The 25,160-nt window shown below is 48.5% G+C and overlaps 1 protein-coding gene across 1 annotated transcript in view; it reads left to right on the top strand.

Moving 5' to 3' along the window:
• Window positions 1–25,160, top strand: part of TRAPPC9 (trafficking protein particle complex 9) — a 705,809-nt gene that overhangs the window by 72,117 nt on the left and 608,532 nt on the right. The window contains exon 7 of the mRNA XM_033202702.1: window positions 1,773–1,916. Within this exon, the coding sequence (XP_033058593.1) occupies window positions 1,773–1,916 (144 nt within the window). The remainder of the gene's footprint in view (window positions 1–1,772; window positions 1,917–25,160) is intronic.

Here is a 25,160-nt window from a genome sequence, read left to right as displayed (position 1 = left end):
AGGAAGGGCCCCTGCTATTTGCATTGGGGAGGAAGCATCCCTTATTCTGCTTGCTCACCTCACCAGTCAGCATCATCCGAGCGCCCAATCTTATGCCAGGCCCTGTCCTGGGCACGCAATAGTAAGTAACACACAGTCTTCAGGTACAGGAAGTCATACCTGAATGGGGGGATTTTGACACATAAGCAGGTAATTTTAATAAATAACCTCAACAGGGATCTGAAAAAATGGAGGACTCATTCTCAGTGAAACAGTGGAACAGGATGGATCATTAATCATGTCACAGCTAGAGTCAAAGGTTGGCCTGTGTGTTAACCACATTATATTCATTGAATAATAATATTAATAGCAACTAGCGTTTATTGAGAACTTATGATAAATACACTGCTGAAGTGCTTTAAATGGGTTATTGCACTTAAACCTCACAACGTTGACTTGTACTATGACTACTGTCTCTGCTTTACAGTTTGGTGTGGCGCCCTTCTCATGGAGGGTTCACCCCAGAGGTCACCTCCTTGCCCACCTGCCCTGGCTGACGCAGCACCACGCAGCCCCATCAGCCCTCACGATTACTGTTTGTGTTTGTCCCAGCATCCACCCGCACGCTGTTTCCCAGGGCTGAGGCCTAACTCTTCCCACAGGAGTGTCAATGCCATGAGAGCAGGCCCTTCATCTCCCTGCTCATTCTCCTAAACCTGCCCTGCGCAGTATTGTGTTCTCAGTAAATACTTGTTAACCACCCGTTGTGAGCCATTATGGCCTTTCAGTGCATGGCAGTTTTGTCGGAGTTTGAATGAACCTTTATGCGGTTTTTCATGGTCTAGGTTTTGGATCAGCTGGAGCAGTGATTAGCCAGTCTGTGTGATTGTTATCACGCACGGGCTGTGTGTGCTAGCACAGGTTGGCTGGGAGCAGTGGCTCATACCTGTAATCCCAGCACTTTGGGAGGCCAAGGTGGGAGGATCGCTCTAGGCCAGGAGTTCAAGACCAGCCTGGGCAACATGGGGAGACCCTGTCTCTACAGGGGAAAAAAACAAAAAACAAAAAACAACAAAACATAAAATAGAATTAGTTGGGCATGGTGGTGTATACCTGTAGTCCCAGCTCCTCAGGGGGCTGAAATGGGAGGATTGGATTGCTTGAACCCAGGAGGTCCAGACTGCAGTAAGCTATGATTGTACTACCACACTCCAGCCTGGATGACAGAGAAAGACCCCATCTCTTAAAAAAAGAGATACTTTTCTACTGTCTGTGCATCCAGATTTCTCCATCTTTCATTCAAAGATGCCAAACTATTTTGGAGTGAACAACTATAGAGTTTAACTTTTTTTCTAATTTAGCTATCTACTTTTCTTCATTTTTCTCATATTTTAGAGAAATATTTTTGATTTAATGTTCTTGGTTGTTGATAATGAAGACCCTTCAAATGTGAGTATTTTCTTGAAAAAAAAATATGTCTCTGACTCAGATATATGAAAACCAACTTTTGTTCTAAGTTTATTATTTCAAAACAGGTAATTTTTGAAATCAAATCATATCTTTGCAGAAGGGAGAAGCTATAATGTGATACCTGTTTTTGCTGTATGAAAACCATGCCAACTTTAAAGTCCTTTTTCAGGGTCATTAAAAACAGAGGAAATATTTTTTGTTGCTCTTTGAGTTTGATGGTTGAGGCATTTGTCTTCAAATTGCCAAGTTTTACAACTTAGATTAACTGTATTTCCTGCACCCTCTCCAAGCACTTTTGTGATGTTTTGTAACTTCCATCACAGGCACGCACAGAGGCTGGGCTGCGGTCCAGATGCGTTTGCTCCATGAACTGGTCTACGCCTCCCGAAGGATGGGGAACCCAGCCCTCTCCGTCAGACACCTGTCCTTCCTTCTACAGACCATGCTGGACTTCTTGTCGGATCAGGGTGAGTGGGCTCAAACCACGATTTTTTTTTTCAAGGGACTGTGAATGAGAGCACTTTAGATGCTGGTTCCTGTAAACCCTGGGCTTAGGTTTCAGTGGGTGGAAGACACTGCCCAGCTCCTCGTTGGTGAGAAGGTCCCTGCCCCATGCCTTGGCTCCCTGCTTCCACACTCACTTCTCTGGGAGCCCTGTGCCACCTCCTCCCACCTTGACGCCATCCCCTCCTGCTCCTCGGCCGGCCAGCACACTCCACGGCTTTTCCCTCCGCCTCTCAGGCTTCTTCTCAGCCTCCTGTGTTGCCTCCCATTTCCTTAGCCTGCCTTTTATAAAATATAAATGTCAAAGCATAACATTTACATAGAGGAGTACACGACTCGGAGGAATGTGTCTCAGTGATCTCAGTGAATTCTCACCAAGTGGCCACCGCTGTAATCAACACCCGGATCAGAGACGGGCATGAGCAGAACCCAGGGCCCCTTGTGCCCCTTGAGTCCCTTCGAGTCACTGGGTGACTCCATCCTCCCTTCCAGAACCAAAGATGAGGTTTGCGTGTGTTTGCTGTCATGGGGCCACGCGGTGTCTCGGCCCCTCTTTCAAGGTTGCCTTTCTCCCGGGCTCCTTTCTTGGCCTTCATCTTCTCTTCTTATGCTGCTCCTGGGTGCTATCTGCTTTTTGATAGCAGGAAACGTGACCTGTTTCCCTATGCACTTGGGGCTCAGCCGCCCCAAACCTGCCTTCCTGCCTGTACCCCTGACCCTGGCCCAGTGTGTGGTGCTGGCTGGGTTCTCAGGGAAGTGCTGTCTGCTGTGGGGACTGATGTGTGCAGAGCGTATTGGGAGGTACTCATGGGATCAGCCCCGCGGAAGGAAAGAGACGGAGGCGAGACTGGACAGTGGGAGCAGCTGGGCTTCAGTGCTGTATCGACACAGGCCTCAGCCGCATGGGGAGCTCTGCACTGCCGTGCCCTGCAGGTGTGTCCCATGTTGTTCTGAGAGGCCGGGCCTTTCTCCTCTCTCACTGACCAGCAGCTGGATGCAAGCTACCCTGGGTGATGTGGTTCTCTTCAGCAAGGAGACAAGGCTTCTGCTGACCCAGCAGGGCCTGTGTAGCTGGGAAGCTGTTGGAGAGATCTCTGGCAATGGGAGGGCCGGGACATCCTGTCCCCGTGCCAGGCCCTGGGTGCTCACCACTCCCAGGAAAGAGCAGGGTCTCGAAGGGCTCTCCCTTCGAGGACAGCTTCTGGGAAGGCAGCACTCTCCCCTGGGGAACCGGCTCTCCTCCCTGCAGGCCGTCTGGTTGGCTCATTACTGCCCCCTGCAGTGCTGCTCCGTCACTGCTGCTGTCCAGGCAGGGACTCCACTCCCTCACTCTCATGTCCTGGCACCTCACAAATTTCGTGCTTCTCTGTTTTCACATTTCTAAAAGCAGTACATCTTTCTCTCCAGCCCTCCACCCACTGCTTTCCCCTGGCTATTCTCTGTCTTCGAGTAGGCTCTGGCTCCAGGGTAATGTGGGGTGTACATCTCTGAGGGTAGTTGTGAGGTTTAAATGCACTAATTCTGGCTGAGCGTGGTGGCTCACTCCTGTTATCTGAGCACTTCGTGAGGCCGAGGTGGGCGGATCACCTGAGGTCAGGAGTTCGAGACCATCCTGGCCAACATGGTGAAACCCCGTGTTTACTAAAAATACAAAAATTAGCCAGGGGTGGTGGCGGGCCCCTGTAATTCCAGCTACTCAGGAGGCTGATGCAGGAGAATCACTTGAACCCAGGAGGCGGAGCTTGTAGTGAGCCAATGTTACGCCATTGTACTCCAGCCTGGGCAACAAGAGTGAAACTCTGTCCCTCCCACCCCCGCCCAAGAAAAAAGAATCGCAGTATACACTAAGCAGCCCTCATAAAGCCCATCTTCTCGCTGCACCTGTTGAAATGCTAGCATTCTTTAAAGGAAACATTGACTTCTCTATAGTGATTTCCATGGCCATCTCTATGAGAAAGGAATTCTCCTTTTGTGAATGCCTGTGGTCTTTGTCGCCAGGGTTCTGAAGGCACACACCACTTATTGTGGCCGTTTGCATCCTCGTGTGGAGTAGCTGTTGTTTGCTGTTGAGGACTTCTGGTGACCCAGGTGCATCTCTGCTCTGATCGGGGCCCCTGCGACAGGCGTGCAGCTTCTTTTCTGCATGTATTGGGTCGCTGTTGCTTTTGGGGCTGCATTTGAACTGCGCTTTTCTTAGTTGTACCTACAGAGTGAGCAGGTGGCCACCAGGGCCACCGTGGAAGCTGGCTGCATGGCCCATTTGCACTCTGGCGTTTCAGTGATGGGAGGGAGCAGCAGGCCAAGGCAGAGCTCCCACAGCCACCTGTGTCTCCTGCTGGGGAGGCTGTGGCTCCGTGACGGCTTGGGCAGTGGTCTGGTGTTACCTGCTGTAGTGAATTTTTGCTCTCCCCAGCCCCTGGGAGTGCTGCCCACCTCCCCCGCTCTGCTGGGATTTCTTGAGCCTCCCCGCGATCCAGCAACTCTAAGGAGGCAGAGCCTGGACTCTGTTTGTGCAGGGGAATCTCGGGTGCCATTCCTGACCCATGGCACATCCATCTGCCCCTGTAGCCAGGACTTTGTTCTCTCCTGGTGGCAGTGTCCCCACACACCTCACCTCAGCAAGCACAGTTCCCACGGCTGGTGAGTTGTGGTGACACGGCCCTGAGCCCTTCGCCTGAGCTGTCAGTGTCACTCCTTTGCCTGCTGCGTCTGCTGCATCTTGAACTTCTTTAGCACACACCTTCCTTCCCACGGTAGGGCCGGTGCACCTCCCCTGTCCCCACACCCTGCGCCTTCACCACGTGACTCCTCTTGGGCCTGGCCTCCTCTTGAAAGCCTTCACAAGTCTTTAGCTAGACCAGGAACTCTGGGCCTCTGCTGTCTTCCTTCCTGCACTTACCACAGTTACAATTCGGTCAGCAGTTGCATATTTAGTTGGTCATGCTTGTCTCCCTCCATGGGAGAAGACCTCATTCTGCCTGCTCTCTACCTGGAGCTGGACCTGGCAAAGACTAGATGCCAAGCGCATGGCTGCCGAGGTGGGAGTGATGTTGTCACAGCCCTTGCCTTCATCATGATTGCTTATGGGAAAGTTGATTCTGACTTGGGTCCTCAGGCATTTTTCAAAAGCACATTCTTGGCCAGACATGGTGGCTCACTTCTGTAATCCCAGCACTTTGGGAGGGTGAGACGGGCGGATCACCTGAGGTCAGGAGTTCGAGACCAACCTGGCCAACATGGTGAAATCCCATCTCTACTAAAAATACAAAAATTAGCCGGGCGAGGTGGCGCATGCCTGTAATCCCAGCTACTTGGGAGGCTGAGGCAGGAGGATCACTTGAACCCGGGAGGTGGAGATTGCAGTGAGCTGAGATCACGCCACCGCACCCCAGCCTGGGTGACAGAGTGAGACTCCATCTCAAAATTAAAAAATAAAATAAAATGCACGTTCTTTTTACAATGAACACATATGTGTGTGTACACTGTATGTGTATGTATACATATGCTGTATTGTGTTTTTCTGTTGGAGTTTGTATTTCTCAAGGGCATGGGCCATATCTTCCCCTTTGGGTGCCCTGTGGTTTCCATGGACATGGTGAGATGACTGAGCGTGTATGCAGGACGAATAATTGAAGTGACCGATTCCACTGTTCTGTGTCAGGCTGATGAACCCGACTGTCTCCACTCCAGACCTGTGAGGCCTTGTCTTGTTTTGATGACAGCACTCAGAAGTAGACTGTGTTTCCCAGCCCCACGTGCTCGGAGGTTGATGTTTGCACGCGTGTCCATGAGATGGCCGCCGGGAAGAACAGAGAGTGGATGAGCACACAGGGCTCTCTGTTAATTGCTCTGTTGCTGTGTTTCTTTTTTCGTTAATAGCATTCATGCATGGTTGATGAGCATCCTTGTGCCTGGGAGTGGTAGTGGGTGTGTGCCTGCCTATCTCCCCTGCCCTTCCTGTCCAGAACGCAGAGTCAGCATCTTTCTCCAGGTGGCAAATAAAACTTCTACAGGAAAATACAGCGAGGGTTCTCGGTGATGCTTTAACCTCTGCCTTCCCCTCCTTTTTTTCTTTTTTCTTTTTTTTTTTTTTGAGACAGAGTCTTGCTCTGTTGCCCAGGCTGGAGTGCAGTGGCGCGATCTCGGCTCACTTCAGGCTCCACCTCCCGGGTTCACGCCATTCTCCTGCCTCAGCCTCCGGAGTAGCTGGACTACAGGTGCCTGCCACCACGCCCAGCTAATTTTTTGTATTTTTAGTAGAGACGGGGTTTCACCGTGTTAGCCAGGATGGTCTCGATCTCCTGACCTTGTGATCCGCCCACCTTGGCCTCCCAAAGTGCTGGGATTACAGACGTGAGCCACCGCGCCCGGCTCCCTCCTTTTTTTCTTATCCTGTTTATATTATTAAGCTTTGTTCACTTCTAAGCCTATCGTGTGATAGTTGTACCTTTTCCTCATGTGATCTTTCAAAAAGGGTGATCTGTATGCTATATTTTTGAGTAATTAGACATTTTGTAACAGGTCACATTGGAGGCTCTTTTAATGTATGTGTGTAGAATAAGTAAATATGAATTCTTATTGAAGCAGCATGTTTAACCGTGGCCTGTGGTCTTCACCAGCCCTAAGTGAGGACGGAGGCTTTGAGTTGGATGTGGCTCGTCCGTTAGACTCCTTGTCTCCCTCACGTGGTCACGACTGGCCATTGCTTTTATGGCCAGAGCCCTTAGTTAATTCCCCCCCATGCTGTGATCTCTCTTCGGTGTATCTTCTCCACACTAGAATCCTGAAGACAGTTTCTTTTTCTTTCTTTTTCTCTTTTTAAGGTCTACCAGAAATACTGGAGGAGAATATATGTTTAAAATCTGAGTTTGAATTAGTCATGGTAGGAAGTTTTCTCCATGGTATTTGTAGAGTGAGTTAGGAGAGATTCGTCATCTCAGTTTGGATGACTGACAAAGCTGCAACCAGACTCAGCTAGATTTCAAATCAGGCGGTTTATGGGAAAAGAGAGGAGGAGCTATGACCGTGAGGTATTTCTAAGATCAGTTGTTTTTGGTGGATTGTTAATTCCCAGTGAGAAAACGGAGAATGAAATCAGTATGCTTCCATATGGGCTGTGTTTCCATTAGATATAAATTGTGTTTGATTTGTGATGAAATGTCAGCATAACTCTCTAGAGGTGTCAGGTGCCCCTTGTCCTGGAAAGGGGACGCACACTGTGATTGATGGGGTCCTGGCTGTATGTTTTTAGGTGACAGGGAAATTTGTTTACCCATGAAATGTGGATAGTGTCGTATGGTTATTTAAAGTCATATTAATTAGTGATTTAAAGACGCTTAGTTTGAAAGGAGAAGAACTTAGGATGCTTGAGACTGTTGAGCAAATAACAGTCTCTTGAAAGGCCTTTATATAATGGTATTTGGCTAATTGGAGTCGTCTGAGAAAAGGACAAAAGTCGGGAGGTCTGAAAGGTTCTTTCCACTCACCTCAGCCTCTAATTACTGTAACCGCTGATCAATAATGACATCCTCCCTAGCCTCCATTTTCCCGTTTGGACAGCTGGGCTGTGCGGCGCTATGTGGCAGTTTGTTATTTTTAATGATAGATACTATAATTTATTGGATGGTCTTTTTTTTTCTGAAGAGCTCATGGTGCCATTCACAGATAACTAACATTTCTACATTTTGCTGAGTTGAAATAAAGTATGGAATAGAAGAGCAGCCAGGCATGGAAAAAACATGACCCCAGGGTTGAGGAGGGTCTTTCTAGCCTTCTTGTAATTTGTGAAACTAGCCTGGTGACCTGCAATTGAAGATAGCATCATCTGGGGACTTCTGCTCCATGTGTACTCTCCAGTATGTGCTAAAGATTGAACCTACAAGATACATTATGAGGGCAAGTATTTACACAGAAAGGCTCTGAGTTCCCCAAGACTTTGGTCATGTTTTACAAGATGAAGTACTACCTTGATGATCTGTGGAATCTTCTTAGGAACCGTGACTGTGTTGCTTTTCTGATCGTGGTACAGGGCCATCTTTGTTGAGGCTTCCTGTGTGTGTGGCCCAGAGCTTCCATGGCATTCCAGCAGTAGATGAATGGAGCTGTCATCCTCTGAAGCCTCATGGGTTGTGCGTGCAAACCTGGTCCTGTGAACTGCACAGGAGTCTCTGAAAAGGGCAGAGGGATTCCTTCCTTTGTGAAAGGTTTAGAATGGCACATATTTGTAATTTCCAGCCTCATCTTTTCCCACTCTCACATTTCACCCTGTATTTGGCCGTACTAAATTGCTGACAGTTCTCCAAATACAACAGTATTGCTATTCTGCTGCTTTTGTACATGCTGTTTCCATTACTGTTACATTGTCTAGGAATTCATCCCTGCCATGACTGCAGTGCCCCCTCTGGCAGCTTCCCATGCCCTGAACCTGCCGCTGTCAGAGCTTCCAGCATGCTAGGCTGTGGAGTTGCTGGTCTGTTTCCCCACCCAGCAAGCCTCTAAGCTCCTCAGAGACACGAACTGTCGTGTGTATCTGGAGCAGCACCTGGTAGCTTACAGGTCCTTAAATGCCGGCTGAATGAATGATGTCTTCTGTCTCTTTCAACCCACCTTCTGCTATGCTACCCAATGGATATTTTTTCTAATTGGTGATTTTAAAGATCCTACTGTGGCCTTTGATCAGGCTTTTGAGCAGTGTTTGGCAAACGGTGGCCTATGGACCACGTCTGGCCCGCTGCCTGATGTCCATCCTTGCATAGGCTGTTCCAGGATGAGTTTATAGTTACTGACACCAATTCCTGTGGAAAATAGAAAAGACTCGTGGCTTTCACATCAAATAGCTAAAAAAGGGAACAAGGGGAAAAATTAGCTAGGTAAACTGTTTCAGAGACTGAGATCAAAAGCCCCAGGTGAGCGAGTAAGGTTCAGCCATATGTTGGCTCTGCTACTGTGAGTGAAGTGTGGTTTAAAAATGCATACTATATCAATGCCTATGAAAAGAAGGGGAAAAAAAGAAAAAATGCATACTATAAATATGTCCTATTAATGCTACTGTGAAAAGACTGAGGAGTGACAGAAGGGGGGGTCCCATGAGATGGGAGGGTCCAGTGGATGAACCTGTGTTAAGGATGTGCTTTATTTCACAGCATTTCTGCTGTTGGAATGACTTTACCAGGTTAGGATGGCAGGGAGTGTGATGTTCTGATGCTAAAGTACAGATGGTTTGCATTGCACATGGTTTCCTGGGCTTGGTCTTGTTGGGATCCGAAGGCTTTTGGTTTGCCTGTTCTACTGTAGTCCAGTGTCTTTCTGGAGGCCTCTGGGTAGATGGTGTTTTCTTGAAAACCTTCTCTGTATCTTGGTTTTTGCATCTACCTGCGGGATTGTTCTAAGGATTGGAGGTGACACACCTGAAGTACCTAACGATGTCTGCTGCCAAGAAGTGCTTAGTAAATATCATAAGATGGCACTGTTTTCTTCTGGGGGACCTGGACACCAGCTCCTTGGTCAGACGTTAGTGGTTCTTTTGCTCAAGGTTACCTTCAGAAGACTTGGAGAGAGAAATAGGGAACAGCAGAATCACCCCAAAGGGCTGTCGTATATGGATGTGATTCTTTTCCAAGATGTGCTGCTGTTATCATTTATATTATAATATCATAATTAACCACAGCACTGCTCTGACTGGCCTGGGGAAGGGGTGAGTGGGAGGTGGAAACAGAGGAGGAGGAGCAAGGGGAAGGAAAGGATGGTGCTGCTGACAGGTGTTCTTCCAGGCAGGGAATGGCGGCCCGTGTAACCGGGGCTTCAGTGCATGCTCTTTCCACCGCGTTTAATGCTCAGCCCAGTTCTAAGGTGCTGGGAAGGTGGCCTCTCCACCTCGCCATTGAAAGTGTAGATCAAGATTAGGCTGCTAGTTCCTCGTTCAGCGGAAGTAGCATAGAATCCCAGGTCTCATAGTATCCAACGCGAATCTGACTTACTGTTAGATCTTGAGGTTGTTTAAGCATCTTAAACTTCCGAAACAACTGTCGCTATAGAGTGCCTCTCTCCCCATAGCTGCTGTCATGCTTTGCCTACAAGAAACGAAAGCCTTACTAAAATAAACAAAGTTTTTGAGAGCTAACTCCTATGTCATACAATTTATCCATCTAAGGTATATGAGAATACTCACAGAGTTGTGCAGCCACACCGCAAGTGAACTACTCATCCATGTTGTGGCATGGGTGATCCTTTAAAATGCAATGCCAAGTGAAGGAAGCCGGGCTCTGAATTCCACACACACGTTGTATGATCCCAATTATTTGAAATGACCAAAATAGACTGTAGGGACAGAATGGATTTGTCTTTCTTAGGACTGGGGGCATGGGGGACTTGGTAGGGGCGATGGCTAAAGTGTATGGAGTTGAGGCAGTGAAGATATTCTAGTGGTCCATTGTGGTGACTGTTGCACGACTGTGGTATATCCTCAAAACCATTGAACTGCACCCTTTAATGGGCCAACTGCTATGCAAATTATATTTCAATAAAGCTGTTACAAACGTTTTTAAGAGTCTCTAGAAGACCTCTGTGTTTCATTGGTTAGAACCGGATTGTGTGGTCATGCCAGCCCACTGTAAGTGTGATGGGAAGCACAGTCATCCCCTGAGTATTGGCGGGCGCGTTGGCTCCAGGCTCTCTCTTGGATACCGAAACCTAGGGATACTCAAGTCCCTGATATAAAATGGCATCGTATTTGCATATAACTTATACACATCCTCCCCCATAGTTTGTTTATTTATTTATTTTTATTTTTAGCAGAGATGCGGTCTCGCCATGTTGCTCAGGCTGGTCTCGTCCTCCTGGGCTGAAGCAATTCTCCTGCCTCGGGCTCCGGAAGTGTTGGGATTACAGGCGTGAGCCACCGCACCCAGCCTCCGATGTGGTCTAAGCCATCTCTAGATCACTTGTAACACTTCATAGGATGTAAATGCTACCTACATAAATCATTATTCTCCTGTATTGTTTAGGGAAAGGAAAAAAAAACTATACACGTTCAGCACAGATGCAATTTTTTTTCCCAAATATTTTCAGTCCTCGGTTGGTTAATCCATGGGCACAGTGCCACGGCTGGGAAGGGCCAAATGGATTTGGCTGTCTTTGTCTCTAAGGGCAGGCAGCGTGGGGAGCTGGAGGGGTGCGGGGAGAATGGCAGCACAGTCAGCTACCAGCGTGGGCCTGTGTCTCTTGTCCGTTGTCGCCTCTCCTTCCTTGTCCTTTACCAGGCTACCCATGCAGTTGTTCTGGCCCAGCCCTGGAATCGCCTTTTCTGCCATCCTCTACTCAATGCACCTTGGATGCGTCAAGAGGCCCAGCCAGCCTGCTTCCGCTTTCTCACCCTGACTGCGTTTGTTCTGTTCAATTTGCCATCATCTCCTCTCTGGAGCCTCCTGCCCCTCTCCCTGGCTCCACTCCAGCCTCCCGTTGCTTCATTCTCCGGACACCCGTTTAAACTGCAAATCAGATCGTATTTTGTTGCTCCTGTAATAAAACCCAGGACTCACGGTGGCCTGCAGGTTCTGCCCCTGGCCCTGCCCTCTCTCCCACCTTGTCCCTTACTTTCTCGTCCGCTCCCGGTTCCAGTTCCTTTGGCTTCCTTAATGAATGCTTACATGCCAAGCCTTTTCCACCCCACAGCCCCACATGCCTGTTCCTGGCGATCTTGAATGGTGCACTTCTCCATGAGGTCTCACCTCCAGTGCCGTGTTCCCCAGGAGACCGCCCTGACCCCCGGCTCTTCTGCATCGTACCCTGTGCTTTGTGTTTCCCAGTCTTAACATGAGAGGCTAGCAGACCTCATCTGCCTTGTCCTGGGATGGCCTGGAACACAGTAGGTGTGAAGAAATACCGTTAAATGGATGGACAACCTCCCTTTGATATTTACCTGCACACTGCTTTGCCACTGTCCCTGTCACATTGCGATGGCCGTTTAGGAGAAGTCTAAATGTCACTTCCCCATCTGGTTTGCTAATGGGACTTGCCTGGGGTGGTCACTGATGATTGCACCTTGCAGGTCGCTCATCTTGTCATGGGCTGCTTGTCTCTATCAAAGTCACCTTGATGGAGGGTGGAAGTGGCAGCAGCCGTCGCTGAATACAGGAGACCAAAAATAATCACTGCAATTATTTTGAAAGAAGGCAAAGTTTGTTCTTTCAGAAAATGTTGTTTTCAGAGCAGAATTCAGCATCTTTGCTTCTAAACCTTAGTGGGCGTGTTTGCTGGAAAGGCACGTCTTCCTAACCAAGGCTGCCACAGATCCTGCTGTTCCCTCAAAAGGTGCTCCTTGACTTTGTGGCAGAGGGAGCCAGTTTTCTTAGATGACTGTAAAGACATTTTCCGAAAAGGAAGTTAAGGGAAGAATTACTTAGTCAGAGCGAGGCTTGGTTACTTAGAGGATGTAAATCATCTGCTGACCGTGTAGCTGAGTGAGAGTGAGGCGTCGCTGGGCAGAGGTGGCTTCTGCAGCCTGACACTCTGTGCAGCCGTTGCTGGGCTACCTGGACATGGTGGCAGCCCGTTACCCTCATCAGGTCTTCTTCACCTTCCCCAGTTCCCACCCCCATTCTTGGTGTAGTGCTATGCTTTAAGGGGCACTGCTGGAAGGGGGCAGCTGTTGACTTCACCAGGCCTGGTGTCTCATTAGAATGTTGCGGAACGGCCACAAAGCCCATGGCACAGGGGCTTGTGTCCTCCTGTCCTCTCTGTGTTCCCCGCCTCCTCCTGCTGCCTCTGTTTCTCCCACACCACTGGCTTCCCTGTGTGCAAAGGTGCTGTAATTACCACAATGTGCAGCTCAGCTCAGCCAAGCCAAGCAGCCTTCCGCTCTGAAGCAGAACCTCTGCCGGGTCGTCTGCCTTCCCTCACGCACCTTCTTCAGCCCTGCTGTGTGCCCTTCCCTCGCGCGCCTCCTTCGGCCCCCCTGCGTGCCCTTCCCTCGTGCGCCCCCTTCGGCCCCCTCTGCCGGATGTCCCTCTCCTTTCCCTTGCCGAGGTCACCAGTTTCCAAAGCAGGAGTCGTTTCCTGTCCTCTTTTTCTCTCTTGTCGACAGTGTCCTCTCAGTCCAGCGCTTCCTCTACGTGCCACTTTTTTCCTTTCCCCAGCTCCTCCTGGAGCTTCCCCGCTTCTGATTCCCATGTGCTGGGCACTTGCGTCAGGGCTTGCTTCTGGGTCCGCTTGTCTCTTTGCTCCCGGTGTCTGGTGATTCCCCTCAGACCATGCCTTTAGATGCCATTTACAATGTACACTTTAGCTTTCTGGCATGTTCACAGATACGTGCACCTATCACCACAGTCAGTTTTAGAACATTTTTATCACCTCCAAAGGAAGCCCCGCGCCCTGCCGCTGGCTAGAGGCACACGTTGGCAGTCATGTCTTGTTGAATGTATGAATAATACATGCTTTTCTTTTGTTCCCTTTCTTACTTGCTTTCCAGGTTGTTTCTGGTACTATTGATAACACTGTGGTGAACATCTTCAGGCCTTTGGCTTTTTTTTAGCATGAGAGAGTTTTCATCAGGAGGGGGCCTCCTGGGTCAGCCTTTTTGAGCGTTGTGATTGCTGCTGAGACACTGCGGATGTGGCCACAGCAGGGCTGCTAATTCAGTGTGTGCAGGACGCTGCCTTCCTCTTCTAATTTGCGTTTTCTTGGTGACTTGCAAGGTTGGATTTTTTTTTTTTCTGCAGGTTTGTTTGTTGTATCTCTTTTATGTGAAGTTCTTTTCCAGTCTTCTGATTGCTTCCTCCCTCCTGCTCATTTGACTATCACTGAAACTTAGTTGGGGTTTGGTGGGGCAGATGGTATCCTGCCATTGTGCTTTGTCATGTGAATGAAGTGGTCTGCCCATAGTCACCCAGTTATCCCGTCAGCTGTGAGTGGCAGAGCAGCAGGACCCCTGGCCTCCCAGCGCCTCAGAAAGGGGGAAACACTTGCCATGACACCTTGGACTGACATTTTGTTTAGTTGTCATGTGAGTGAATGTCTTTCTTAGAGCTGCTGGACTTGCTGATGGCAAATTCTTCTTCGCCCAGTGCTCCTGGCCCCTGGTGTTGGGGTGATGATATATGTTTATGTGTTTTTTTTTTTTTTTTGAAACGGAGTCTGGCTCTGTCGCCCAGGCTGGAGTGCAGTGGCCGGATCTCAGCTCACTGCAAGCTCCGCCTCCTGGGTTCCCGCCATTCTCCTGCCTCAGCCTCCCGAGTAGCTGGGACTACAGGCGCCCGCCACCTCGCCCGGCTAGTTTTTTTTTGTATTTTTTAGTAGAGACGGGGTTTCACCGTGTTAGCCAGGATGGTCTCGATCTCCTGACCTAGTGATCCGCCCGTCTCAGCCTCCCAAAGTGCTGGGATTACAGGCTTGAGCCACCGCGCCCGGCCATGTTTATGTTTTTTTGAAGGAAAAGACACCCATTGAACACTGAACCTGGAACAATTTCAAAACAGCCTTTGACTAGAGGACTTAAGGAAAAGGAAGAAGTACCACCTTAAAAATCATGAGAAAGCTGTAAAAATCACGGTATTCATCACAGTTCTAGAGATATACATGTACCTCATTAAAGAGAAATTATTCTGACACTTGTTAAAATGGTGAGGAGGATTTTACTTAAGACTACTACAGTAGGAGTCCACTCTATTGCAACAGAGGAGAGATTGAACTCAGCTCTGAATACAGGGCCAAGTGGGGCTTTATAGCCAGTGGGCAGAGTGAGGGGTCGGTGGATGGAGAATTACTAAGAGGAGAGACCTTAAGTATGGGGGATTCTTGCTAAACTTGCCTAACAGGGAGGCCCAGGGTGACTTCCCAGGATTCTTGCCGAAACTGGCCTAGGCAGGCTGAGGACAGGACTGAAGGATGAGGCCTCGTTGGAAAGAGGACTCACAGGAGCTTGTCTGAAGTTTGGTCAAGGAAAGAGTCTTTATCAGTGCACACATCTATACATATGCACACATAGATAGGATTTCTTGTGGGGGACCCGGCTATGCGCTGTGGGAGCTGGCTACCCAGGCCTGTGAAGCATCGTTTTGGTGTCTGCTGCTGGATCCCCAAAGCCTCAGGCAGGCAGGTGGCTGGGAAGGGAAGGCAGATGTGAAGGGAGGGAAGCAAGGGTAAGCCAGGAACTGTGGGGCTGAGCTGGACCCCAGAGGGATGGCCTGGAGCCCATGTCAGCATCTCACCACCCCCCAGTCTGCTGCTCTGATGGTGGTGGCTCCTGGAGGAGAGGCCGGTGCCTGCCCTTTGTGGCCGTGCTAAACATGCATGCCTGGCCCAGAGCTGGAGGAGAGGCCGCTGCCTGCCCTTTGTGGCCGTGCTAAACATGCATGCCTGGCCCAGAGCTGGAGGAGAGGCCCATGCCTGCCCTTTGTGGCCGTGCTGAATATGCATGCCTGGCCCAGAGCTGGAGGAGCAGAGGAGCTACAGGTGGGATGCTGCCAAGCCCACCAGTGTGGGCGTGTGTCTTGCCCTGGGCCCCGGGACCGACACTGCCCCATGCCTCTGCCTCAGATGTCACACCATGTGCTGACTCAGCTCTGCAGCAAGGGGCTGCGAAGTGTCATTCCAACTCAGCCGGGTGGATTCAGTGGTGAAGATTTTAATTTCTGGTGTGAATCTCAAGTCCACTCTTAGGAAGCAGGAGGTAAATCCCCAACAAGAGGAAGCCTTCATTTTCTTTGCATCTCTCTCTAGCATATTTGATATTTGATTGAAATTTTAACACCTGAAACAACCTTTTGGTTTGTTTTCTCTTTGGCAAGTCCGTCCTTACATGTTTAGTTAGATGGGTTAGACAGGGATACTAAAAATTCTCCTCCTCCCTCTCCCCATTTTGGATAGAAAAATATTGATCTGATACTATGTGAGGCTTGCTGAATGAGAATGAATTGGACAGTGAAAAGCGTAAGAAAAAATAAAGTAACTAACTCCTTTAAAAATCTTGGTTTTTGCATGTAAAATTGTGGTGTTTAAGCTGAGCATTTAATTTTAGTAGACCCTCAGGACTCCAAAGGATGTCTTTTATGGGTTCTAGGAGTACTGTTCAGACAATAAGGGAAACGGAGGAGCTGGAAAATCTGCACAGGACCAGCAGCTCTCTTTGCTTCCTTTCTGCAGGTATTTGTGGATCGTCTCACTTAAGTTGGGTACTATGCGCAATCGCGGTATGAGGGGCGCACAGTTCCTTTGGGGATGGCCTGGAGAAACTGGCCGGGGAGATGGAGCAACTGGGAGAAGCCGAGTTTGGCTACTGCTTTCCATGCCCTCAACCTCCCCAGCCAATGCACTCCAGGCAGTTTCACGTGTTTCAGCTTCCTCAGGTAGAAGGCTCGGTTTCTATTTGGTGCCATCCCTACCTTGGATGTCTGAGTATGGATTTGGAGGTGGCAGAGCTGGCTTTGAACACTAGGATGTGTTTGTTTCCTTAACTCTTCCAGTCCTGTAAGCCCCTTTGGGTTGTCCCCTTGCGTCTGCCCCACCCCCAGGGCTGTGTCCAGCCTTCCCTGCGTCTTCAGCTGCTGCCCCTCGGTCTCCTGGGATGTCCACAGTGGCCACATCTCTATGCGTCTCCATTCTGTCAGCGGCCCAGGCCCCAGGTGGTCTATCTCCAGGAGTCTCCACCTCAGCCCCATTTCCCGTCCCTCCTACTCCCATGACCCCTTCCGTGGTGACTACAGGAACTCGAGGTCTTTTGATAGCTGACTCCCGTATTTCCTCATCCTCTTCCTCCCCGCCATTTCCCGTCCCTCCTACTCCCATGACCCCTTCCGTGGTGACTACAGGAACTCGAGGTCTTTTGGTAGCTGACTCCCGTATTTCCTCATCCTCTTCCTCCCCGAGTGTTCCCTTAACCTTCTCATGTGGAGCGAGTGGCTCTTCAGCAAGGAGGTTTGGAATGTGTGGGAGTGTTTCTGGCATAACTGTGACCAGGGCCTGTCGCCAGCATTTAGTCGGAAGGGACAGGGAAGTGAAATGCAAGTGTAGCCCAGTGCCAGGCAATAAATTACCGTCCCACTCACAATGGCATCCTAGCAATCCAGGGAGATGAAAACCAGCCCTTTCCTCGGCCTGCCTCCCCTGCTGGTCTCTCAAATGCATGCTGGTTTTTCTCCTCTGCCCCCAGGACCTCAGGGCCTAGAGATGGGGCGGGCATCATTTTCCGTTGCTACTTCCAAACAGTCTTCTTCAGAACACTCCAGCTCTTTGGGAGGGTGTGCCACTAGGATTGATGGCTCCTGCCTTTCCTTGTGTTGTGATCATTGCCAGGTGAGCTGGCTACTTCTCACTCACTGGGGGCCTCAGTCCCTGGCCTGTTGCAGGAAGTCAGAGACCCTGAGTGGAGGGACTGGCTGAAGCCGTGGCAGAATAACATAAATTGTGAAGATTTCATAACATTTATTAGTTCCCAAAATTAGTACTTTTATGATTTCTTACGCCTGTCTTTATTGCAGTCTCTGAACATAAATTGTGAAGATTTCATGGACATTTATTACTTCCCCAATTAATAATTTAATAATTTCTTATACCTGTCTTTAATCTCTTAATCCCATCATCTTCGTAAGCTGAGGACGTGTGTCACCTCAGGACCCTGTGATGATTGTGTTAACTGTACAAATTGCTTGTAAAACGTGTGTTTGAACAATATGAAATCAGTGCACCCTGAAAAAGAACAGAATAACAGCGATTTTCAGGGAACAAGGAAAGGTAACCATAGGTCTGACTGCCTGTGGGGTCGGGCAGAATAGAGCCATATTTTTCTTCTTTCAGAGAGCCTATAGATAACTGTGTGAGTGGGAGAAATATTGCTGAATTCTTTTCCCAGCAAGGAATATTAATAATGGATAACCCCGGGGAAGGAATGCATTCCTTGGGGTAGGTCTATAGACAGCCGCTCTGGGAGTGTCTGTCTTAAATGTGGTTGAGATAAGGACTGAAATACGCCCTAGTTTCCTGCAGTACCCTCAGGCTTACTAGGTTTGGGAAATTCCAGCCTGGAAAGTTCTAGTCAGACTGCTTGTCTGCTCTTGAACCCTGTTTCCTGTTAAGATGTTTACCAAGACAGTGTGTGCACAGCGGGACATGGACCTTCATTGATAATTTTGCCTTGCCTTGTGATCTTTGTTGCCCTTTGAAACGTGGGATCCTTGTGACCTACTCCCTGTTTGTACACCTCCTCCCCTTCTAAAATCCCTAATAAAAACTTGCTGGTTTTGTGGCTCGGGGTTGCCATCACGGTCCTACCAATACGTGATGACACCCCCAGAGGCCCAGCTGTAAAATCTCTCTCTTTGTACTCTTTCTCTTTATTTCTCAGACTGGCCGACACTTAGGGAAAATAGAACCTACGTGGAAATGTTGGGGGCTGGTTACCCCGATACTGGCCTGCTCTGTCCTCAGCACCTCCACCCCTGTTCTTTTCCTGGTGACTTCATCACCCACACAGAGGACCTACTCAACCCTGCCTGCTCTCCCACCTCTGCGCATCTTGCTGGGGGATCTCACCTGGCCCTAGGGCTTCAGGAATGGTCTTTGCATTCACGGTGCCTGTACTTCTTCCTTCTGCGGTGCTGCAGGCCTGACTGTCTACCTGCCCACACTGCTCACCCTGCCACCCATCTCAGCACAGGGTGCCCCTGCCAGCCCCGCTGCTTGGGCAGAAACCTTGACGCCATCGTGGCCTTCCCTGCTGTCAGGCCCCACGTCTAGTACATCAGGAAGTCCTGGAGGCTTCACTGCCTCAGCACATCCCAGATATGACCACGGCTTCGTAACATAGCACCTTTCTGCTTAAACCTCCCCAGTGGCTCCCAGGACACATATCAGGAAATGGAAGGAAAGCCAGGTTATTTTTGGAAGCCTCCCAGGTCCACCTGGTGTTTCCTCCTCAGTTCTCCTTGCTCACCTCTCTCCAGTCTTCTGCACATTCACTCAGCACCCGCCAGGTTTGTCTGTTTCTGTGTCTTGGAGAAAACAAGCTTGATTTCTGGCTCTTGTCCGGGACCTTGCACTTGTGTTTTTCTGCATGAACAGCTTCCCCTGGGTCTCGGCATGGCTGCCGTTTCTGCGCACCTCGGTTCTGAGCTGAACGCCCACCTCTCTCTGCCTGGTGCTACCATCAGTCTCCCTCCTTGCTAGATGGAGGCTCCTTGAGGGCAGGCATGCTGCCATCCTGCACGGTCTCTGTGGCCTGGAGCACTGTGTGACAGGGGCTCAGCAAATGTCTGTTGACTCCCTGTGCAGCAAGGGAAAGTCATGTAACTTCTCTCCACCTCATTTTCCCTATTTGGAAAAGGGGCACAAGAAGGACCCACCTCCTGGGGTGCATCTTCATTGGTTGCTTTAACAAAATACTGCAGACTAGGTGGCTTATAAATAAGGCACATTTATCTCTTATAGCTCTGGGGGCTGGAAGTTCAAGACCAGGGTGCCAGCAGATTCATGTCCTGTAGGGCCACTTCCTGGCTCAGAGACATGCCGGAAGGGGCGAGCGAGGGAGCTCTCTGGGGTCTCCTTTACAAGGGAACTCCTCCCATCACGAGAACCCTACTCACAGGCCCTGATGGCCCCTGCAAAGGCCCTGACTCTTAATCCCGTCACGTTGGGAGTTAGGGTATAACATGAATCTGGGGGACACAGACGTTCAGACCATAGCAGGGTGTATGTGAGGGTTAAAGCTGGTTCCATTTCCATCATTCCCTCTGCTCTGTCTCTGCTTGGGAAGCTCAGACAGCTGTTAGTTCCTCTCTCCCTCTGCCGTCCACACTCAGCTGGGTGTGGATTTGGTTGTTCTGTGCAAGTAAGACTTAGTTCTCAGGGAAAATGCTTATATTTTTAAAGAAAATCTTCAGAATTTACAATGCCAGTTCCAGGGGCCCACTCCTGTCAAGTCAGAATCTCTGGCCCAGGAGTCTGTGCTTGGCAGGGACCCTGGGGAGGCCAGGACAGGAGGTGTGCGCCAGGTCTGAGACACAAGCTTTGACAAGTGGAAATTATTAGTGAGGTATTTTTCACCAAGGCCTTCTCTAGGTCTTTGTCTTTTCTGAAAACCAGCCTCCCTTCTTTCCCCTCCTCACTGATCATTTGACTGATGAGGAAGTGAAATGTACAGAAACTGCTTGTCACCCCCAGAGAAACTCTGCGTCCTTTCGTGGCCCTGCCTCTGTGGGCGGCAGTATTTCCCAAGTCAGATTCACGACGTGGCCCAGTGAGATTTCTCATAGCGTGTGAACTTACATGTTTGAAAAGTAGTGCAAAACAGTGTATCGCCTTTGGTTAAAGATTTAATGAAACACTTTTATTGAAAAGAAAAATGCTGAGGCTGATGTGCACGCCATGGGTCAGCAGTCATCATGCAAAGGATGACTTCAGCCCAACAGTCATCCTTGGAGAGTGAGGGTCGAGGCCGCAGCCCAGCACTGCCGGGCTCAGGACCACACAGGGCCAGAGCTACCCCTCCATTTCCTACCCCAAGCTGGCTTTTCACTTATGGGGAGTTTTCAATTGTGATGTGCTTTTCTGGTCATCTTTTATCATCCTGGATATTTTAATATATGTTCTTTATATTTTTTGAATTTCAGTCAATTCTAAAATAGTATTAAAACAAGAATGTATTATTTTTGCTGGATTTTGGAATTTTGCTAGATTTTGGCCATAATGATTACAAGCTTCCTATTATATAGATTAACAGACTAAAATCTATGGGGTTCAGGTTGAAGGCCCTTTATGTTGTATGTTGATGTCATGTGTTATATTTTGTTCCCATTGTGAAGTATCTACAGACTTCACATTTGAGTTTTTGTCCCTTTGCTTCATGTAGCAGAGCATAAAGAGCTAAAGTATGAACTCTGGCTGAAAATGAATGGTGTGATTTTGTATTGCTAAGGCCATATATGTGTATACACATATATACACACACACACATATATGGCCTTAGCAATATATATATATATATAAACATATATATAAAATATGTATTTCCTATTTTTCATTCCTGACATGCATTTTCCCCCTTGCATTTTTTTCTCCAGATGGCTTATGTGGTTTCTTTGGGAACTTTGATTTGATATATTTCATTTTTCATCTGGGCTGGGGAGAAGGGAAGGTATGCATATGCATTGTTGTGTTACAAGGAATCCCAGTGGGAGTTCGTCAGTAAAGGGGTATAATTTGTTTCCATTGCAATTTATGCAAATCCCTTTTGTTTGTTCAGAACTAGAGAGAAAGGATTGGATAAAACCCCAGCAGAAATGAAGGGAAGCTTTTCATGTACTTTTAGTTGTATGTTGAAGAGGTCATGGTATGTTCTACCATGTAGTAGAACATAATAAGTACCTGCTAATAAAATGCATGCTTGGTAGAGAAACCACACGTGTGAAATAGTGAAGTGAAGAAACACGATCAGTATGTCAAAATCCCAAATATATCAGTAGATTTACTAGTTATAGGAAAGTGCTAATTTGCCAAGTTTCGGGTGAACCAAAATAGAACATCCCAGGGTGGTATCAAAAGGGACCTTCTGCAACGTCAGGAAGGATCTTGTCTCTGGGACAACATGGTTCCAAGTGGCACCCTCTCCCCAGCAGTGCAGTGCAATCCTGCTTTCCGGTTGCCTGTCCACCATCTACTGCACAGAGTGCCAAGACACCATTACTCAGGCTGGACTCTGCCACTTCTGGTCCGGAATATGGCAACTCATCCTGAGAGACCTCCCTGTCTTCCAGATCCGCCCTTTCTTTCCTGTCCTCCACCCATGTGCTAAAGCGATCTTTCTAAAGCTGGTGTTTTATCTGCGGCAATCTTCTGCTGAAATAGTGTCAGAGGCCAAAGGCCCCACGTGGTGTGCAGTGCTCTTTCAGTCTGGCCCAGGCCGTCTCTTTAACTTGGGAGGGAGACTTAGCTGCTATTCCCAGAGCAGAGGCTCTACACGCACGTACTGTGAGTTTCTTCTGGCTTTTCACTATCCAGAATGGAGCACCAGCCCCCCTGCCGGCGCTCCCTGCCTCCCCCCAGCCCCTTTCCTTGACACCTCTTGGTAGAAGAAAATTTCTTTCTTTCCAAAGCTTTTTTTCCCATGTGTATATAACAATGCTTATCACATTTGTGAACATGAGTTCTCTGAAAAGGACTTTAGAGGAGAGACTTTATTCCAGGGAATAGTTTACAAACTGAGGAGAACAGCCTTGGATGCAAAGTGAAGCCACCCATTCCAGAGAACAAAAGAAAGGTTTGTCTTTTACAGAGAAAGTTCCCGCCGAGGTTCCCACTCAGGTTCACTTCCGTACTTGAAGGTTTCAGACTTGCTGAGTTCTGATTGGTTGTTGCAGGTCACAGTCTGTTGATGGCACGAATGGGAACAGGCAGCTATGTAGACCCCTAAGTTAAGCAGGCCCGTGGGTTTTCCGGGAACTCAAGGTCTGTGTGTGACCTCTAGTCAGCAGATGACTGCTTGAGTCTAACTTGAATCTAGGTGCTGTTAGCCACTCAGTATGGATTCATCCTGTGGAGCTGGCTTTTTCAGGGTCTACACATTACTTTTTATATTTCATGTATATTAGTTTTTAGTTTTCATGTCTGTGGACTGAGGTGTGAGGTGGGACAGCTGGAATGTGGTCTTTTTGTTTTTTTAATCCCAGCCTCATCATAGAGGCTCAATAAATGCTTGATAAGCCCAATTGTCTTTTTTTCCTCTGCCATTGCTTCCTCCTCAGTAACATGAGGAGGAATACCTATCTTCCTGTGCTGTCATAAGGATTAGAAACGATGTATATAAAGAACCTGTTCTCGGCCGGGCGCGGTGGCTCAAGCCTGTAATCCCAGCACTTTGGGAGGCCGAGACGGGCGGATCACGAGGTCAGGAGATCGAGACCATCCTGGCTAACACGGTGAAACCCCGTCTCTACTAAAAAATACAAAAAACTAGCCGGGCGAGGTGGCGGGCGCCTGTAGTCCCAGCTACTCCGGAGGCTGAGGCAGGAGAATGGCGTAAACCCGGGAGGCGGAGCTTGCAGTGAGCTGAGATCCGGCCACTGCACTCCAGCCCGGGCGACAGAGCGAGACTCCGTCTCAAAAAAAAAAAAAAAAAAAAAAAAAAAAAAAAAAAAAGAACCTGTTCTCAACTGAGAACCTGTGCTCAATATATAGTAATTGTTGTTGCTTATGTGGATTTGTTTGTGACTTCCAAAGAGTATTTCAACATATGCTGCTCTTAAAGCGTCTCACAGTTTTCTGTTTTGATGATGTATGCTTATCATTCATGGGTATTTGAGATGCCGACTGTCCCTGAGCCTGGGCTACTGCGTGTGTAGGAAGGGGACGATGATGCTTTAATTCAGTGGAGGACAGTAGGGGCTGTGAACTTTGGGCTTAGGCAGAGCTGGGTTTGTGTCCTGGCTCGTGTACTTATCAAATGTGACCTTTAACAATTTACTGACTTTGCCACGCCTGTTTTTCAACTGCAGAATTAAGAAGGTTGTGCCTTGTTAGGTGGAGGATTTCTCAGAAAGAGTGTGTCTGCGGCCTGGCACCATGCCCGCCACAGTGGGGGCTCAACAGTGCTGGTGTCTTTGCTGACTTCACCCACTAGGCAGGTGGGCAGTTTCCCCGATGAGGCTGTGCAGTTCTTTCTAACTGAGGGACCTACACATTTTTACTTAGGTCTCTCAGAAAGAAAGAAAAGTTTCTATCTCTCTGGTGAAGTGTTAGGCTTTCAGTGGGTATTATTGAAAGTTTTAGCAGCAGAGTAACCAACTAAAGTTACAAAAAGATTGTTTCTCTGCAGGATTTTCACAGCCAGGTGGGAACAGATGGGGGAACCTTTATTTTTGACTGTGTCTGACTCTGACTTTAATCTTTAACTGACCAATTTAGTTTAAAAAATGTTTATCTTGGCTGGGTACAGTGGCTCATGCCTGTAATCCCAGCACTTTGGGAGGCCAAGGTGGGCGGATCACCTGAGGTCAGGAGTTCGAGACCAGTCTGGCCAACATGGTGAAACCCCATCTCTATGAAATACAAAAAATTAGCCAGGTGTGGTGGTGCACGCCTATAATCCCAGGTACTCGGGAGGCTAAGGCAGGAGAATCGCTTGAACCTGGGAGGTGGAGGTTGGGTTGTAGTGAGCCAAGACCACACCATTGCACTCCAGCCTGGGAAAAAAGAGCGAAACTCCGTTTCTGGGAAAAAAAAAAAAAAAAATTATCTTAGTAGTATGTTCCAGGTACTTACTTAATGCTAAGTGTGACTTCAGTGATGAAAATATAGGCATCTCTGTATCAGGACCACGTGAGAATAAGATAAGCAGAATTTCTGATGATTGAATTGAAGCCAAAGTGAAGTGTAGGGTTTCACATGGAAGTATTGAATCTGAAAATTGGAACGAACTGGAAAAGGGCATGCAGGCTGGATGCACAAGGACTGTGGGTCTTCCTCAGGGTTCGGCCTGGTTTGTTTGGACAAAGGGCAGGATGAGGAGTTGGGAGGTGAGACTTTATCCTTAGCCTTTCCACGAGTGACCTTCTCTTCTCCCTGGCCCTCACTTTTCTCCTTTATAAAAAGTGTAGGAATTGGATTAAATGAGCACTCATATATGTTCATTCAATCAGGTCAGGAGATCGAGACCATCCTGGCTAACACGGTGAAACCCCGTCTCTACTAAAAAATACAAAAAACTAGCCAGGCAAGGTGGTGGGCACCTGTAGTCCCAGCTACTCGGGAGGCTGAGGCAGGAGAATGGCGTGAACCCGGGAGGCGGAGCTTACAGTGAGCTGAGATCCGGCCACTGCACTCCAGCCCCGGGGACAGAGTGAGACTCCGTCTCAAAAAAAAAAAAAATAAAAAAAAATAAAAAATAAAAAAAGAGTTCTGTATTACATACTGAATCTCAGATTTGATTTGTAATTTCAAATCTATTAGTATTTCTGTCACTTCATGTTGAAGTGACAGAAAATGATTATTATATACTGTAAAATTTAATTTTGCCGTATGTTTGACATACTGCAAATTTGCAGTTCTGGCCCTGAAGGCCTGAGATCTGAAATGCAGGTGTTGGTGCTGGTTTGAGGCCTTTCTCTCTGGCCGGTAGGTGGCCGTAAGGCCGGAGATCTGAAATGCAGGTGTTGGTGCTGGTTTGAGGCCTTTCTCTCTGGCCGGTAGGTGGCCGTAAGGCCGGAGATCTGAAATGCAGGTGTTGG

The sequence above is a fragment of the Trachypithecus francoisi genome, unplaced genomic scaffold, assembly GCF_009764315.1.
Source record: "Trachypithecus francoisi isolate TF-2019V2 unplaced genomic scaffold, Tfra_2.0 Lachesis_group7, whole genome shotgun sequence".
Taxonomy (NCBI): domain Eukaryota; kingdom Metazoa; phylum Chordata; class Mammalia; order Primates; family Cercopithecidae; genus Trachypithecus; species Trachypithecus francoisi.
The sequence above is the reverse complement of the archived record's forward strand: the minus strand, read 5'-3'. Positions and strand labels throughout refer to the sequence as shown.